This window comes from Canis lupus, chromosome 5 (assembly GCF_003254725.2).
Source record: "Canis lupus dingo isolate Sandy chromosome 5, ASM325472v2, whole genome shotgun sequence".
NCBI classification, from domain to species: domain Eukaryota; kingdom Metazoa; phylum Chordata; class Mammalia; order Carnivora; family Canidae; genus Canis; species Canis lupus.
The window spans coordinates 68,467,209-68,484,553 of record NC_064247.1 but is presented as its reverse complement, the minus strand read 5'-3'; the positions used below and the strand labels follow the sequence as shown (position 1 = coordinate 68,484,553).

Here is a 17,345-nt window from a genome sequence, read left to right as displayed (position 1 = left end):
CAACAGCCGCGTGAAATCGCTCTGTCACCACCATCATCCCCGTGTGCAAATGAGGAAACTGAGGCATGGAGTGTTTCAGGCACGTAGCTCACCAGCAGGATTTGAACCCAGGCCACCTGGCTTTAGAGACCACAGTCTCAACCCCACCCTACTGAGGAACCTGCATTAGTTCTGTTTCACACATGACGAGCTGCAGGCTCCGAGGGGGTAAACTAAGTCCCACAGCGGGGGAGGCAGAGCCACAGTCCAGCCGCCGGCCTGGTCACCCCCAACTGTGGCCCTCCACCCCAGGTCTGCTCTCTGACACCCGCCCCCCTGAATCCTTCCCTTCAGAGGTCTTCGTAACAGCCGAGCCACGGCTGGGGACATCGCTCACTACTACAGGGACTACGTGACCAAGAAGGGCCTGGGTCACAACTTTGTGTCCGGTGCCGTGGTCACGGCCGTGGAGTGGGGGACACCTGTGTCTGGTGGCTCCGGGGCTCCGGCCCCCAGCCCCCTCTTCCAGGTGAGCGGCGTCCTGACCACGGAGGACCAGAGCCAGCAGCCCTTCTCCCTATGTGCCCGCAACGTGGTCCTGGCCACGGGCACGTCCGACAGCCCGGCGCGCCTGGGCATCCCCGGGGAGGCCCTGCCCTTCGTCCACTACGAGCTTTCGGCCCTGGAGGTGGCCACAAGGGCCGGAACGGTGACCCCGGCCTCGGACCCTGTCCTCATCGTCGGCGCTGGGCTGTCGGCCGCCGACGCGGTCCTCTACGCCCGCCACTACAACATCCCCGTGATCCACGCCTTCCGCCGCTCCGTGGATGACCCCGGCCTGGTCTTCAACCAGCTGCCCAAGATGCTGTACCCCGAGTACCACAAGGTGCATCAGATGATGCGGGAGCAGTCCATCCTGTCGCCCAGCCCCTACGAGGGCTACCGCAGCCTCCCCGAGCACCAGCTGCTGCTCCTCAAGGAGGACCGCCAGGCCGTGTTCCGGGACGCCCAGGGCCTCCAGAAGGTCTTTGGCGTTGCCCTGGTGCTGGTGCTCATCGGCTCCCACCCGGACCTGTCCTTCCTCCCCGGGGCCGGCGCCAACCTGGCCGTGGACCCCGACCTACCACTGAGCGCCAAAAGGAACCCCATCGACGTGGACCCTTTTACTTACCAGAGCACCCAGCAGGAGGGCCTGTACGCCGTGGGGCCCCTGGCTGGGGACAACTTTGTGCGGTTTGTGCAGGGTGGGGCCCTGGCAGTGGCCAGCTCCCTGCTGAGGAAGGAGGCCAGGAAGCCGCCCTAGCACCTGGCCTGGCATCCTCGTACCCAGGCCCTAAAGAGGAAGGGAGATGACCACGGCCCTGCTGGACGCCCCAGTGAGGGAAGGGGGCCTCTCCTGGCAGGAGACAGGAGGGGCCGTGAGCCCAGGCGACGGGCCTCTTGGATGAAGAGGAGTGGGGAGCCCAGGCTGCCGGGACTCAGACTAGTACCAGGGTGGGAACAGATGCTGCAGGCCAGGGGGGGCAGTGATTTAGGGTGAAAGCTGCTGGTAAGAGCTGGGGTCACCAGGGCCAGCTGAGCCAAGAGGACTCCAGGCTCTACTGCTTCCAGAATCAGGTTCCAATTAAACCCAGTACCTGCCTCCACTCCCGTGTCTGAGGATTCTGTGTGTGGGGAGGGGGCTGGGTGCCCCGGGAAGCACAGGGCCATGTGGGAGGTCCTTGGGATGGGGAGTTTTGTGATAAGGGATGGTGTCCAAGTCTGGGTACAGCTGTGTTAGGGACGTGAGGGGAGGGTGTGTGGGGGGAAGGGTATGCTGGGGAGGCCTTCACAGCCCTGCCCACCCCTCCAGCCTGGCCCTGACTGTCTCCCACGCTCCCTCCTGGTCTCACTGTCTCTTCAGTCCTTCATGCTCCCTCAGCTCGCGCCGGCCACAGGGCCTTTGCAGGGGCGGGTCTCCCACCCAGGACACTTTACTCTTCTCTCTAACTCCTCTTCCATTGCGGTCACCTAAGGGCCACTTCCTCCAGGCAGCCTCCTCCGTCACCAGGGCAGTCCCGTTGGTGGCCCAAGGTTCCCGGGCGTTCAGAAGTAATAGTTCGTTTGTCTACGGAATCGCTCCCGCAGCCGACTCTGCCCACTTGGACGTAGGTTCCAGGAGGCCGAGGACAGCCACCCCCCGCCCCCCCGCAGTCCCATTAGTGGAACCCAGCACCTGGCACGGGCCCTCACTCATCCTTTGGACAGGTGGATGGTGGTGGGTGGGGCGTGAGGGGAAGAGGGTGCTGGGGCGCCGGCCGGGCGCTCGGCTGCGGCAGGGTTGGGGGGCTCGCAGGCCCCGGGCGGGCGGGCGGGCGGGGGAGGCCGAGCGCGGGGGCGCCGGTTCCTGGAGCTGCCGCCAGCAGGGGGCGCCCCGGGCTCGCCGGACACCTGCGCTCCGGCCCCTGCGTCGGCGCCGCGGGGGGGCCTCGGGGGCTCCGGGAGGGGGCGGCCCCGGGCGAGGCCCGCCCGCGCAGCCCGACGCCCCGACCCCAGGCCTCCCGGGCGCCCCTTCCGTGCGCGGGCTGGGTCCGGGCCCGCAGCGCCCCCCGCGGTTGGCCCCTGCCGCGGCGCCGGGGCGGGGCGGGGCGGGGCGGGGCGGGGGACGCGGGCACGTGGCCGGGGTCCGGGCGAGCGCCCCCCCCGCGGTGGCCGCGGCCGCGGGGCCGAGGGAGGCGGGGCGGGGCGGCGGGGCGGGGCGGGAGGGGGCGCGCGGGGGCGGGCCGCGGGCCGGGCGGGGGTCGGCGGGCTTCCGGGCGGCGCGGGCGGGCGCGATGTGCGAGCGGGCGGCGCGCCTGTGCAGGGCCGGCGCGCACAGGCTGCTCCGGGAGCCGCCGCCGCAGGGCCGGGCGCTGGGCGGGCTGCTGCGCTGGGTGGGCGCCAGGATGGGCGAGCCCCGGGCGCCGCTCGCCCCCGCCGCCCCGCCGCCCCCGCCGCCCCCGGCCCCGCCGCCCCCGGCCCCGGCTCCCCGCGCGGGGGCACCGCGGTCATCCTGGACGTGAGTACGCGCCGGCGGCCCCCGGACCCCGCGCCCGCCCCGCGCCCCCCGCCCCGCGCCCCGCCCGCGCCCCCGCGCCCGCACGCCCCTCCCCTGCCCCCACGCCCCTCCCCTGCCCCGGCTCGGGATCCCCACCTGCTCCGAGCCGCGACCCTTCGACCCGGCCACCGCCCCCCTCCCTCGGTCCCGGCTGCGCCCTCGCCCCACCCTCCCCCTCCCGCCCCTGCCGCCTCCCGCCCCCTCCTCTCCACCCCGCCCCAGTCACTACTTCTCCGAGACCCCCTCCCGCCCGGCCCCAGGCTCCGGTGCCCCGACCCATCCTGGCCGCGGACCCGGAGCCCGCGTGTTCCCGCCCCAAAGCCCCCTCCCCGCAGCCAGCAGCTCTTGGAAAGCGAAGCCCCCTCCTGTCCCCCCTCTCAGCGGATCGGGGCCACCCCCGTCTGCGGAGCCTGGACCCTCCAGCCTGAGCCGCGTCAGCCCTTCAGCCCTTCACGCCCGGGGTGGCTCAACCCCCACCCATCCGCCCGGGAGCCGAGCCACCCCCCTCTGGGAAGCCCACCTCCCCCCGCTCCCCCGCCCTCTCCCCAGGAGTGGGAGGAAGCTTCTGCAGGGCGGACCGCTGGGGGAGGGGGCGTCGGGGAGGGCGAGGCGATGGGGGCTCTGCCCCGGGCACCACCCCACCTCCCGACAGCCTGGCCGCGGCCACAGGACGTGCTTGTCCCGGGGAGGGTCCTGGGCTCCTGGGGCTTCTGGGACAGTTGTGTCTGCAGGTCTGATTGTTAGGGGGAGCGTGGATCTCCTCTCCCCCTTCCTTCCTCTCTCCTGGAACCCACAGTTGGCCCTGGGCAGAGAGGGCTGGGCAGGGAAGGGGGAGCTGGGCGGTGGGGTGCTGGAGGCTGCCCCCAGAGACATGCAGGCACGCGCACACGCACACACACTCTTGCACAGCCAGATCCTCTCTCAGGTCCCCCACAGAGTTTGTGCAGGGAAAACCGGGGCCACCCTTGCAGGGAAGCCCTGTCCAGACCCTTCCCGTTCCCAGCAGTGCGGGCAGGAGGCTCGGGGTCCTCCTGGTGCGGGTGCAGGTGCGCTCCGAGACTCCTCTATCTAGGAGATGGAGCGATGAGTGGGGGTGGGGAGCGGACTCCTGGAGCCACCTTAGGTGGTCTGCACCATTCACTTGCTTGGCGTGGCCAGTGTGGGCACCTGCGGGGGGGACCCCAGCCCCAGAGAACTTTGCAGTGGGGAGCTGGGGTGTGGAGTGCCCAGGCGGGCAATGGGTGCTCTGCGAGTCTCCCTTCTGCCCCAGCCACGGCAGCTCCTGCTCGAGCACCCCCAGCTAGGGTTTCAGCTGAGGGAAGAGGGGGGTGATGTGTAGGAAGCCCTTTCTGAGCTGCTGCTTCAGTTTGTCACAGTCTCGAGTACTTGAAGGGATGAGGGGGACATCTGTCCTTGGCCCCAGGGCAAGCACCAAAGGTCAGATGGTCAGAGGGGTTAGTGCCTCCCCCTGCTCCTTCTATTCACCGTGGCTCACCTTCTTCTAAAAATACCAGGAGGACTTATCTGGTCTCAGCTCAGGTTTGGGGGGGGTGGCTGTCACTCCCCCATCCCTCCCCCACCCCCTCCCCATGCAGCCAGAACCTGGCACCTGCAGCTGGCTTTCTGAGCTCTTCACGGCCTGCTTCCACCCACTCCCCCACCTGAAAAATAATCCAGTGCTGCCCCTGGCTGGCCCAGTTGCCAGGCCTGGAGGTTCCCTTAGCAGACCTCTCTGTTGACACTAAACCAACCTCCGTGGGGGGAAATCGGGGCTCCCACGGGCTTCCGAGAGGGGTGCAGCGGTATGAGGCGTGTGGTTGTGTCCGTGGGACACAGATTCCCATTGTGTGACTGAGCGTAGCACAGTGGGTGAGGCCGCGTGGACTGCTGGCTCTGCAAGCACACCCGCAAGCATGTGGATCGGTGTGAGCAGTGTGTGTCCACGTGTGTGTGCGCATGTCGGCACAGAAGAAGAGTGGGTGCTGCTTCCTCGCAGGCGCCTGGGAAGGCTGTGCCTGAAGCATCCCTCCTGCCCTGGATCCCAGCGGGGGCCTCCTGGGGGAGGGGCTGCTCAGCCTCCCAGGTCCCCCTGCACCACCCCCAGGCGTGGGATCTCAAGATGAGTTGGGAGTCACTGGAGGGCGCCTGCCCCTCTGGGGCCTAGGCTGACTCCACTTCTCTTCTCTGCAGATTTTCCGCCGGGCGGACAAAAATGGTGAGTTTCCCTCCCAGGCTGTCCCCTGAACAAGGTCCTGGCTCTTTCTATCCTGACGCTTCGGGGGCAGGGACCCGGGCTTGGGACATGGACCGCCTTGTATGTGATGGTTTCTGAAGTCAAGAAAGCCGAATCCTGGCTCTGCCCTGTGCCTCAGTTTCCCTGTCTCACAGTGGAATACACATAGTTCCTGCTTGGTAGGGATGCCACAGGGATTCAAGGAGTTGGTGTCTGTGATGCCAGGATGTCTTGCACATAGTAGGTGCTTGGTGTACTTCAGCCCTCATGCCGCTGGGCTGGAGCAGCCCGGGTAGGGGGTGCCTAGGGAGCACCCTTGAAGGAAGCCCTCAGCCTCACTCCAGGCCCTGCCCAGTCCCTGGCACAGGTCTTCCTCACCACCACCTAATATACTCGGTGCTGTTGCTCCTGTCCTGATGATTCCGTAGTGGCCCAGAGGGTGTCAGTGACTTGCTCAGGGTCACCCAACTGCCTGAAGGCTGTGGAGCTTGTGCTGCAGACGCCTGGACCTTTCCCCACGTCAGGCATCCTCCCCAATCATGTGAGCGGCACATGGTCATGGCCACTAAGTTCATGACACGGCACCTCTCCTGACTTCAACAATCTCCCCCGTACAAGGAAGGTGGAGACCTGAGAATGACCACGTTTCCCAACGCCCCCCAAGCCTGACAGTTGCAACAAGGAGCAGCACAAATTCATGTAAACACCGTGGTCCTTATTCCTGGGGCCAGAGCAGCTCTCCGTGGGCTTTAGCCAAGACAGTCCCTCTGCAGGCCTCAGGCTTCTCATCTCTTAAGTGGGGTGCTAACGCTTAACCTGCCTGTTTTCTTGGCTCTTGGGAAAATGTAGGGAGGAGATGTGAGCAGGTGGGGAGCAGATGGCCCTGGGGCCCAGCACCTCTCCTGCATGGCTGGAGGTGATGGTGGCAGCGCTAACCTGGGTCCCCAGCACCCTGTCCCTCTGACCCTGGGGGTTACTGCTGACCCTTCCCCCACCCCGGTGTTGAGAGCTAGAACATGAGGCCTTGGGGGCTGGGGGTACATAAGCCTGGCCTGGAATCAGGGCCTCAGGGTCTCTATCCCTTGCCCCCTTGCCTCCCAGGTCTCTTGGGACACGGGACTCTCAGCAGCAGTTCCATTTGGAGCAGGAAGGAGGGAGAGGGATGTGGGGGGCCTTCAGTGACCTCGAGAAGCAGTTGTGGCCTCTAGGCCCAAACAGCCTCTGAGCTTCAAGCAGGGGGCCGAGGGGCTTCATCCCTGACACGGGCGTCTCTGTGGCATCTTCAGAGCGCAGCCACCAGGGGCTGTGTGGTCACCTTCACCTGCTGGCCAGGCCCCCTGGGCAGATCGTGAGCCCCTGGCCAGTAGGAATCGGAGCTTGTCACTGTCATGGGCCTGATGCCCGGCACCCAGTGGGTCCTCAGCCAGCGTCTGTAGGCTTCCAGGTACCAGGTCTGTTCCTCGCTGAGCGCAGCTGTGCACGGCCACGGGGTGCAGCGTGAGTCTGGCCGGGGGCCCCCCCACGGTGGCTGTCCACATGGCCGTGTCTCTGTGGTACTGCTGGACATACGGCACGTGTGGACCTGGGTGCCTCATGCACCTGCTTGTTGTGGGAGGTGTGGGTGGCGCACTGGCCTCCCTTCAGGCACAGATGGGGACTCCTCCTCGTCACCTGTTGCCCTGTCAGAGGCCGTGTTTCTACCCCCTGAGCACAGCCGTGGAGGTCCCTCGACGTGGCTCTGCAGCCCCCACAGAGGCTGGGCCCGTCCTCCTGGACTTCAGGCCTTCCCAGCCACCGCGAGGACCCCTGGGAGGCTGTCACCAGGGTTGATGTGGGTTCCAGGGGAGCTTCCGGGGCCTGTAAGCAGGTGGAATCCCTTCTCTGTCACAGGGACTGCCGCGTTCGAGTCCTGGCACTGACACTTGCCAGCTCTGTGACCTCAGGCCTCAGTCTCCCCATCTGTAAGTGGGCATGATGACGCCGGGACCTCTCTCAGAGGGCCCTGGTGGAGCTAGCACGGAGTCCAGGCACTCGTGCCACCTGTGGGCTCGGACACCATGGTTTGCCAACAGGTTTTGGGTTCCCACCTGTGCTCCCTGGGGAGTTGCTGTGTCTGGGGGGGCTGCCAGCGGCCACCGAGCACCCACTCATCGACCTCATTGGGGCTTTACGGTGCTACTGCTGGGATCAGAAGCATCACCCTCTTTCTAGAGATGACAAAAGCCAGGCCCAGAGCTCGCAGGTGCAGGACTGCAGATCCTTGGCTGGGGAGCCACACAGGCAGTTCTGATGCCGCCCGGCCCCATTTGAGAACGCGTGTGGGTTGGGGGTTAGGAGTAGGTGTGGACGCAGGTGCAGCCAAAGCTGCACACAGCGCGCACACACTGAGCAGTTTAACACAGATGGGTGCCCGCCCTGCCCCAGGCACCCACAGGAGCGACCCGGGGGTGCAAGGTGGGGTGTGGCCTCCTGGACAAGCTTCTGGGATCCCAGGGCCAGGCACTCGGGTCTGGCCTGTGCTGGCAGCTCCCAGGGCTCGGGTTTCTTCATTGAGATAGCCCCGTCGTCACTCCTATGGGAGGCTGGGGGTCAGGGTCTGCCCACGCCTGGGGCATGAAGCCCAGACGGTGGCATGTGGCGTCCAGCGGAAGGCTGAGCGCCAGAGTGCATGTCTCTCCAGGGACATGGACATGCAGACTCCTGGCATTTGAAAGGTCACCGTGACAGAGGCTGAGCTCATGCTAATTAGCGAAGACACCTGCAAACGCTCGGGTCCTTGCTGGGAGGGAGGGGCGCCAGGCCTGCTCCTCTGATGCTACAGAGGCCTGGGTAGGAGATGTTACTTCCCTCATTAGCGGATCTGGGTTCATTAGGGCTGTGGTAGGACATTCAAGGTAAATGTCAGCCGAGAGGACTGTGCTCGGGAGGCCGGGTGGGCGTCCCAACGCCTGCTCTCCGGAGGGCAGAGGGGATGGAGGAACCTGGAGGCCGGAGGAGCTGGAAGCAGAGAGATCCCCTGCCCCCCCCCCCCCCCCCCCCCCGCGCTGTGCCCGTGGCCGCCGTGACCAATCAATCACCGCCGCTTCCACTGAGTGCAGGCATGGCCTCAGCTCTTGCACACAGCCCTGGGCGGGGGGGGGGGGGGGGGTTAGGGGGCGCGGTGGGGGTCTTCTGGCCAGAAGACTCTGCCCCGGGTTGGCGTGAGAGCATGGGCTTGGGGGCCCGTTGGCTGAGGTTCTAACACCAGTTGTGATACCTTTAGCGGTTCTGTGCCTCGGTTTACCGCTCCGTGAAATGGGAGTCTTGTGAAAATTGCGTAGAAAGAGGCCCACGTGTCGTCCGTGATTCTCCGTGGTGCTTCCTTGTTTTTCTCAGCAGTCTTGTCAGAGGAAACCAGGGAAGCGTCCTCTTTTTCACAGACTAGAAAGAGCCAGCGGAGAACTTGCGTACTACGCAGCTGGTACCGGGAAGTCCTTTCCACGTGGTCTTTTCTGGGTGTGCAGGGGCGGGGCGGCTGTGTCTGGGGACAGGGGACTCTTGTATTTGAGACTTACAAACCCATTTCCCTCTGTGACTCTGAAAGTGGAGCCCGGATGTGAGGCAACCGGGAGTTTGCACATTCATATCCCCCCCTCCCCGCCCCTGACACCGTGTGCCTGCTGGGCCAGAGGGGAGACGGGGCGGGAAACCGAGGCAAGGTGCAAGGCTGTCCCTCCGCTGAGCTTCTACTTCCGCTCTACTGGGAGCCCCTGCAGAGCTTGTGGGAGCAGAGCTAGATCATCCCGAGCCTTTAAAATACAAGAATGGGGGCGCCTGGCTGGCTCCGTTGGTTGAGCGTCGACTCTTGATTTCAGCTCAGGTCGTGATCTCGGGGTCCTGGGATCAAGGTTCGTGCAATAAGGAGTCTGCTGGAGATTCTCTCCCTCTGCCCAATCCCTCCTCCCTCCTGACCAGGAAGGGGCATCTCTTTCTAATCCACACAGGGGTGCCACGTGGGCTTGTAGGGACTTTGATTGCAGAGTGGCTGGAATAGAAGGGGGTCTGTGCTGAGGGGCTGGGGGCTTCCTTCCCTCTGACTCCCACGGCCCCCACCCCACAGGTGTGGCTCCTTTAAGGAGCAGCGGGAGCTGGGCTGAGATGGTTGAGGAGGGGGTGGTGGAGGTCCTTGCAGGAGCTCGGCAGGTGTGCCCAGGTGGAAGGAATTTGCTGAGGCTGAGGGTGGAAGTGTGGGGTCTGCCTCTCCCAGAGTCACTGCCCTTCCGCTGTGAGCCCCTCCCTCAGTGACCACCCGCCCCCCAGCCCAGGAGACTGCCCCACACACACAAATGCTGGTGCCCAGGGGTCCTGCGTGTGGACGGAGAAGAGGTGCAACAGAGGATGGGACCGTGCTGGGCCCTGGGCAGCCTGGATGCCTCCCTCCCTTGCAGTTTGGCGTCTTCACGGTTGGGTCTCTGGCGGGGTGGGAACTCCCTGCCAAGTGTCGGCAGCTGTTGCTGCCGCATGAAGGTCTGGGCTCGAAAGTTTGTCCTGAGGAAGGGGCAGAGGGGAAGGGGGTGTCCCTCCCCCAAGTCAGGACCTGGGTGCTGGAGTTGGAGAGCATGCAAGTATGGGGGTGGGTGGGCACTTGGAAGCAAGGGAGAATGGCCATCACACCCCGTGGCCTCCGTGCAGTGCTGCCTTAAACCGCACCCAGCTGCAGGTGGTCGGCAGGTGAGGAGAGAGGCGCACCTGCCGGAACAGGTGCTCTCCCGTAGTTGAGCGCATCAGGGACGAGCGCCCCAGCAAACTCGCTGCTGCTTGTGGTGGTTGCCGGTTTGGGGATTATCTGTAAGTGGGTGTTGAGGTGTGGGTCTGGGAATTAGCCGGATAAGTCGGCGATATTCTGTGAACTAGAGTTTCCTCATTTAGTTGGGCATTCGCTGGGCGGACGGAGATGATCTGGCCGGAGTTTATCTGTTGATTTGGAAATTGTCTGGATTTGGGGGACGTCTTATCTCTTAGACACCAGCTGCTCTACCTTCTTCCTCCCTACTTTGCAGACGATGGGAAGTTGTCCTTGGAGGAATTCCAGCTCTTTTTCGCAGATGGCGTCCTCAATGAGAAGGAACTGGAGGATCTCTTTCACACCATCGACTCTGACAACACCAAGTGAGCGAAGCCCTGGTCGCTGGGGTGTCCAGGGGGTCTGGGGAGGACCGTCTTTCCCCTCAGCTAGGGCATCAGTCTCTCCTTCCCACTTCCCTGGAGGAACAGGAGATCCAGAACATCCCCACACTCACTGATCCGAAAGTCGGATCTGTTTGGCCCCCACTGGCCGGGGTGACCTGGGAAGTGGGCAGTTGGCATTGCTTTGGCAGTTTGTCCTTCCTGAGCACACGTGGCTAAGAAGGGACAGACCCTCGATCCTGCAGCACGAACACAGGGAAAGTTGGCCTCCACCTTCTGCCGACTCAGCCTAGCTCTGACCCCGGCACCTGGTGCTCCTCCGCAGTCCGACCTGAACTCCGTGACCTTGACCTCACGGCTCCTGTCTTAAACCAGACTGACCAGATACAATCCTAGCTCTGACTTTAACCTCACTCCTCTGTATCTAGCTAAACCCCACTGTAACCCCTGGAACTTGCATCTCAGAGCTAAAAACTCTGGCCTAAGCCATCCCTAAGTCACGCAAAGTGCTCATTCTATTGTTCTACTCACAGGTATGCGACCCCACGACCTCACCCCCTGCCCCCCACCCCCACAGGATTCCCAAAGCAGGATGAGGCCCAGCCCCCTTCTCTGCCCCTCAGTGGGTCACCTTCCTCGGGCCCACACAGGCCCACTGGGAACCAGAGTTCCGAGGGTGCTGCTTGGAGCAGATTTGATGAGTTGGGGTCCCCTGAGACAGGCTGGAGGTGGTCTGGACAAGATGCTGCCTCCAGACCTGCTTGCAAGGGACACAGCACAATCAGTGATGGCCTGGACCAGAGGTTGGGACCGAGAGTGTCCTGGGAGGCACAGGCTGGGGACCAGGGTGGGCAGGTGTCCCTGTCCGGGGAAGGCCACTTGAAACTGCTTCCTGCCCTTCCTGCCGTAGACCCAGTGAAGGGCTTTGCTTCTGCAAACAGATGGAGGTTTCTGAGTGGTTCCTGCAGCGCCCCCAGGGAGCTCTGAAAGGGCTAAGCACAAGCCTCTTGGTTTACTCATTTTCATGGTGCCTTTTGTGTTGAGCCAGCTGGGCAGGTGGGAAAGGAGGCTTTGGTTGGAGAGTTTAACCAATGAGTGTGTGACCTCACAGAAGGTCAGAACTCTAAAGACTTTAGTATTATCCTCTCCAGCATCCCCATTCATTCTTTGGGATGCTGAACAGGCTTTTTGCCCAGAACAGTTCATATGGATCAGAAAGTACTAGTAAAATCCTAGTTTAAGCACAATTAAACAAGCTTCCTTTCTGCAGGACTTATCAGAATATCTAATATGTGATGTGAATTGGAGGAAGCTCCAAGACAGAGCTTCCAAAGCCTCTGAATGTAGAAGCATCTTACTGAACTCGGGGTTCCAGGAGCTCTCTAACCCAGGGCAGCCCCTCCTCTCTCAGGGAACTGTGGCCCAGAAAGGGCCAGGTTATCAGAACCTGCACAGACACTCAGGTCCCCGGCATCTGATGCTAGCACCCTGCACTACTATGTCTCTGTTCTGAGGCTGCTACACGCAGCTTCTCCAGCATGGGTGGCATTCTGGTGCCCAGTCTCCTCCGAGGAAGGACATTATCCTCTTGCGTTGTAGGAATGGGGATGAGGAGGGCTGTCCCAGGACCCAAAGGTAGGGAGGCCCCGGGGCAGCCTACACTGGTCTTGGGCCCCCCACCTTCTGTCCCGTTCCCTCTCGTTTCCCAGCCCCGGCCTAGCCATGTTTCGGGTCCCCGAACAGCTCGTGACACAGGGGGTGGGGAGGGGCACAGAGAGGAAGGTGGTGGGGCCAGAGAATACACAGGTGTGGGTCCCTGCTCTGTCCTTGGGAGGGGCGTCATCCTTGACCTGCTGCAGCCTCACCTGCAGAGCAGGGTTCACAGGGCCAGCCCAGCACGTGGGTTGGACAAGAGAGAGAGAAAGAGAGAGAGAGAGATTGTGCACACATGCACACACTTGAGCAGCAGGCACTTCACCAGCCCGGCCGTGCATGCTGCGGAGGGGGAGGGCGGGTGGGACGGGACAGGCCTGACCCAAGTCTCCCTTCTTCTCTCTGCAGCCACGTGGACACCAAGGAGCTGTGTGGTAGGTGCCCACCTCTATAGGGACCAGGACCCGGGTGGTGGGATGGGACTTGGGGGAGTGACGGGGGCACAGGTGGGATCCTCCTCATCCTCTGCCCCTGACCTTTGCTTTGCCTTCCGTCAGATTACTTTGTGGAGCACATGGGGGATTATGAGGACGTCTTGGCCTCCCTGGAGACCTTGAATCACTCCGTCCTGAAGGCCATGGGTTACACCAAGAAGGTGAGAGGGTGTGGGTGGCCCCTGGGGCTCCAAGGCCTCAGTGCTGGTTTGGTTTCTTCCAGGATGTCCTCACCCAAAGGGGCCCTGGATGTGTGATGCCGAGGGTTTGCGTGGGTCTGGCTCTGGGGTAGGCTTTGCTCGGGGCACCCAGAGGGGGCTGATAGACACTGTGAAGTGGATGGAATGGCTTGGTGAATGGCCTAGTCCTGTGGTGTCTGGTTGGGAGCAAGAGGCCCTTGCGTGGAACTGGGCAGAGTCTAGGTGCGCAGTCCTAGAGAGGGGGCGGCGGCCTCGCTGAGCCCTCCGGCATCCTGGGGTGGGTGGGGGACCCGGCAGTCTGGCACCTTCTGTAGCAGAGTTACAGGATAGGGTCCTGCATCTGCATCTGACTCAGCCTCTGGCGTGAGAACTGTGTCCAGGCAGCAGGGCCATTAGGAATGTGGGGAGCAGGCCCAGGGCAGGGTCCCCCGTGTGTTCCGGAGAGAGGTCTTGGAGGTGGCCCAGCGGCTCTGCCCACTGTCCCGTCACCGCTGTGGGCACGTGGGCCCTGGAGGAGGACGGAAGGCAGGGAGCCAGGCCCGAGGTGGGGGCTGGGTGTTGTGCCGTCTCTGTTGAAGTTCACTGGCAGAGGCAGCCCGTTCCCTGTTCCGAGCCTCGGTCTGCACCCCACTGGGCCGGCGGCTGCTGAAAAGGCAGGCATCTGGGGAAGAGGTGCACACAGAGCTTGCTGAGACCCACAATGGCTGGCCCTGGGGGTAGTCACTGCCACTCCGTCACTGCCACTGTCACCAGCCCCATTTCATAGCTATGGAAACAGGCTCGGAAGAGGGACCCTGCAGAGTTGTAGCTGGATGGCCGTTGGCTGAACGAACCATTGCTGGCTGAAATGAGAGGAGATGCTGAGGCAGGGACCTGGCGGGTGGTCTGGGGCACGGCTGTGGACTCTGCACCTGCCCAGGGGCAACAGGAGGGCCGTTCAGCTGGGAGGGGGACAGCAACTGAGCGAGGCATGCAGGGAGAGAGTGGGGAGCAGGATGCAGACCTGGCTGAAGGACCCTGAGCCAGCCCCTTCCCGCTGCGAACCTCAGTTTCTCCATCTGCAGAATCCAGCCAGTGTTTACCTTAGGGTCCTCAGTGGGGAATGAATTCATTAAGGTCTCTGAGCTGCTTAGCACAGCACTTGGCACGGAGCAGAGGTGACTCTTTCATCATTAGCCCAGACAGAAGCAAGACGACGTTTTTTGTCAAATGGTAGCAGTTACTGCTCTGCACGGATCAGAGAATCCCCTTCCTCCTATAGGTCTCAGGAAAGCGAGGCCTGATCCCAAGCCTCCCCGAACCCACGTTCCCATTCCTGTCCTTGCATCCTGCTAGCACAAGTCTTGGATTTTCAGAACATATTTTAAAGACTGTGTAAGACCAGTTGCCTGTCATTGTTCATCTGCCTGGACTTTCTGTTGGACGTTCTGAACGTATCAGGTGGGCGGTGGGTGGCAAGGGAGCGTGGAGAGACCCCAGACTCTGGAATCCCTGCGGGGACCAGAGTATGAGCCCAGCTCCGCTCCCGATGGCCTGTGTCCCCTGGGGCTCCTCGAGGCAGAGGCACTTCCCTGCGATGTCATCTCGAGGCGTTATTGCTGTGCACAGTTACTTCTTGGTCTGTGGTCACAACTCTTCAGAGGGGCCACCTAATTCTCCATCGGGGAGAGGATTTTGGCACCTACCAACCCCACTCGGGCCAGTTTGGGAGTTTCCAATCTCGGAAAGAGTGTGCACGCCGTGTTCAGTGCAGCCTTGGGGTGTTTCTGGCCGTGATGGTTTCTGCAGCAGCGGTGGGCATTCCTTTTGTTTGCAGAGTTTTGGTTGTAGAAATGCAACTTGATTATTTCCAATGCTTCACTGATACCATCGATCTGTGTTGACACGTTTGCACTTTTTTTTTTTAAGATTTATTAATTTGAGAGATAATGAGAGAGGTCACAGGTGGGAAGGGGTGGAGAAAGCAGCAGACTCTCCGCTGAGCAGCGGGGAGCGCGATGCGGGACTCGATCCCAGGACCTCAGGATCATGATCGGAGCCGAAGGCAGACACTTCACCGCCAGAGCCCCATAGGCGCCCTCGTTGGCTTTGTCAGTCGGCAGTGCTGGCCTGAGGTGGGCTCCTGGCCTGTGGTCCTCTCCCCTCTCTCTCCTGCCCCGCCGTGCCCCCCCACATTCCGAAGCCCCGTGCTGCTGCTCCTGCATCACGCATCCTTGTTTGGCTCGTGATTTTCAAGTGCTTCTCTCCTGTATTTCTCCACTAATGACAATATTAATACCACATCTTATTTTTAGAATCCTCTTCAGCCTGTTAAAAAATATATGTATTTTTGCCTTCCCTTCGTTGAATTTCGTCTTAGGAGGTGGTAGTGAATTTTTTAAATTGCGTCTCTGATGACGTGATTTTTCCTCAGCGATTGATGGGGTGGATTCTATTCTTAGAGTCTCTCCTGTTGAAGGATCCTGCCCTTCCTGTGATGAACCCCAACTGGCGCCCGAGCCCTCCCGCCAGCCGAGCGCTTGCTCTTGGAAATTGAGGCTGGACCTTCATTTGGGAGTGAATTGTAGGTGGTTTTGAGTATCTGCTGGGAGGGAATCAGCTTCTCTATCACAGAATCCTTTATCTGTTCAAAAAGAGAGAGAAGGTATCCCTGAGGCCAGGGTCGAGGTCCTAAGCAGGGGAGGGGAATATTTTCAGAGATGTTTCAAGGTCAATCCTAGTTTCAGTGAAGCATTTTACTTTTTTGTGTCCATTTCAGTGTAGTGTTAAACAAGACTGGCGTGGACGCGTTCAGCTTCGTGATCAGTCATGCATAGTATGTTGTTGAATTTTTTTAATTCTAAAACCTTATTTGAGGCAGAACAGGTACTTCATGAAGATTAAGTTCAACGAAACATCTGCGTTTATAGCTCAAGCCTCGTTTTAATTTTTGTCCTGTTTTGCTACATTTAAAAATCTTATATTAGACAGTTTTTCCTTTTTTTTTTTTAAAGATTTTATTACTGAAGCATCTGGGTGGCTCAGACGGTGGAGCGTCTGCCTTCAGCTCAGGTCATGATCTCAGGGTTCTGGGTTCTCTGCTCAGCCTGCTCTTTCCTCTGCCCCCCACTTGTACTTACTCTCAATATCTTTTAAAAAATAAAAAATTGTATTATTTATTTTAGAAAGAGAGTGGGAGGAGGGGCAGAGGGGGACAGGGAGAAAATCTCCAGGAGACTTCTCACTGAGTGCCAAGTACAACAAGGGACTCGGTCCAGGACCCTGAGATCATGACCTGAGCCGAAATCAAGAGTCAGATGCTTCACCAGCAGAGCCCTCCAGGCGCCTTGGTTTTGCCTCTTTTAGTTTCTAGTAATCAGCTCCTTGACACGTTTCTTTAAATTTCCCCATATTTTCTACTGTGTCTAGTTTTCAGCCTTTTTGCCTTCTTCCTACATCCTCACGCTGGTGGTTGCTGCACCTTCTTTTTTTTTTTCTTAAGATTTTATTTATTCATGAGAGACACAGAGAGAGAGGCAGAGACACAGGCAAAGGGAGAAGTAGGCTCCATGCAGGGAGCCCGATGTGGGACTCGATCCCAGGACGCCGGGATCACACCCTGAGCTGAGGGCAAGCGCTCAACCACTCAGCCACCCAGGTGCCCCCTGCTCTTCTTTTCTGCATGTGACATGCAATGCTTCCATTCTTTTGATAACTAAGTTTGACGTTTTAAACCTTTGATGGTCTCCCTGCAGCCATAATTCTTTTTTTTTTTAAGAATTTATTTTTTAAAAAGAGAATTTATTTATTTATTTATTTATTTATTTATTTATTTATTTATTTATTTATTTATTTATTTAAAACACAGAGAGGCAGAGGGAGAAGCAGGCTCCCTGCAGGAATCCCGAAGCGAGACTTGAGCGGTTTGGATTATGACCTCATGGATGCTGGAAATGTGCATTGTACTCTCCAGAATGAAATCTGAAAATGTCATCCCTTCTGGATTAGGACGTGTGTATGACTAAAAGATGCATTGTAAAGACATGATTGTAAAGAAGGGACACCATGTCTCTCAGACAAATGTCAAATGCACGTGTTCTCCCTTTTTTGTCAGCCCCAGCATTTTTGCTTATGTTACACGTGTGAATAACATCACCAGTCATTCCTTAAGTTTTGGTTTCCAAATTCAGGAAATCACAAGGCTTTTTTTTTTTTTTTTTTTTTTGTCTCCAAGATAAGAATTTTCTCCAATAATTTTAATCCCAGAAATACAGAGTTCACATCACTCATTTATATCTACTTGGGTTGGGTGTACGATTTTTCGCACAAAATCTTTATATCATGTACTATATTGTCTCTACTAATTTAAAAAGGTATTCATGACCTAATTTACGATCCTATTTCAATGACTGAATAATCAAAATAAAGTTAAGAGTTATTTTTGTTATTCGTCTTACCTTTCTACTCTCTGTAGAGGGAATACGAATATTTTAAAGGACTCCCGAATTAGTGTGAGAACGGGTAAGATGTCACAGCCAACTCAAAAGGGAAATTCAAAGAACACA

At 59.8% G+C, this 17,345-nt stretch overlaps 2 protein-coding genes across 4 annotated transcripts in view; both read left to right on the top strand.

The window, feature by feature from the left end:
- OSGIN1 (oxidative stress induced growth inhibitor 1) overlaps nt 1-1,625 on the top strand; it is a 33,859-nt gene extending 32,234 nt beyond the window's left edge. For all 3 annotated transcript variants that reach the window (XM_025426990.3, XM_025426992.3, XM_035715986.2), the window contains one exon: nt 334-1,625. In XM_025426990.3, coding sequence (XP_025282775.3) covers nt 334-1,282 — 949 coding nt within the window. In that variant the 3' untranslated portion in view covers nt 1,283-1,625. The remainder of the gene's footprint in view (nt 1-333) is intronic.
- Nucleotides 1,626-2,792: 1,167 nt separating this feature from the next.
- NECAB2 (N-terminal EF-hand calcium binding protein 2) overlaps nt 2,793-17,345 on the top strand; it is a 29,336-nt gene continuing 14,783 nt past the window's right edge. Inside the window, 6 exon segments of the mRNA XM_025426994.2 lie at nt 2,793-2,960; nt 2,963-3,016; nt 5,246-5,270; nt 10,328-10,436; nt 12,516-12,541; nt 12,665-12,762. Coding sequence (XP_025282779.2) covers nt 2,793-2,960; nt 2,963-3,016; nt 5,246-5,270; nt 10,328-10,436; nt 12,516-12,541; nt 12,665-12,762 — 480 coding nt within the window.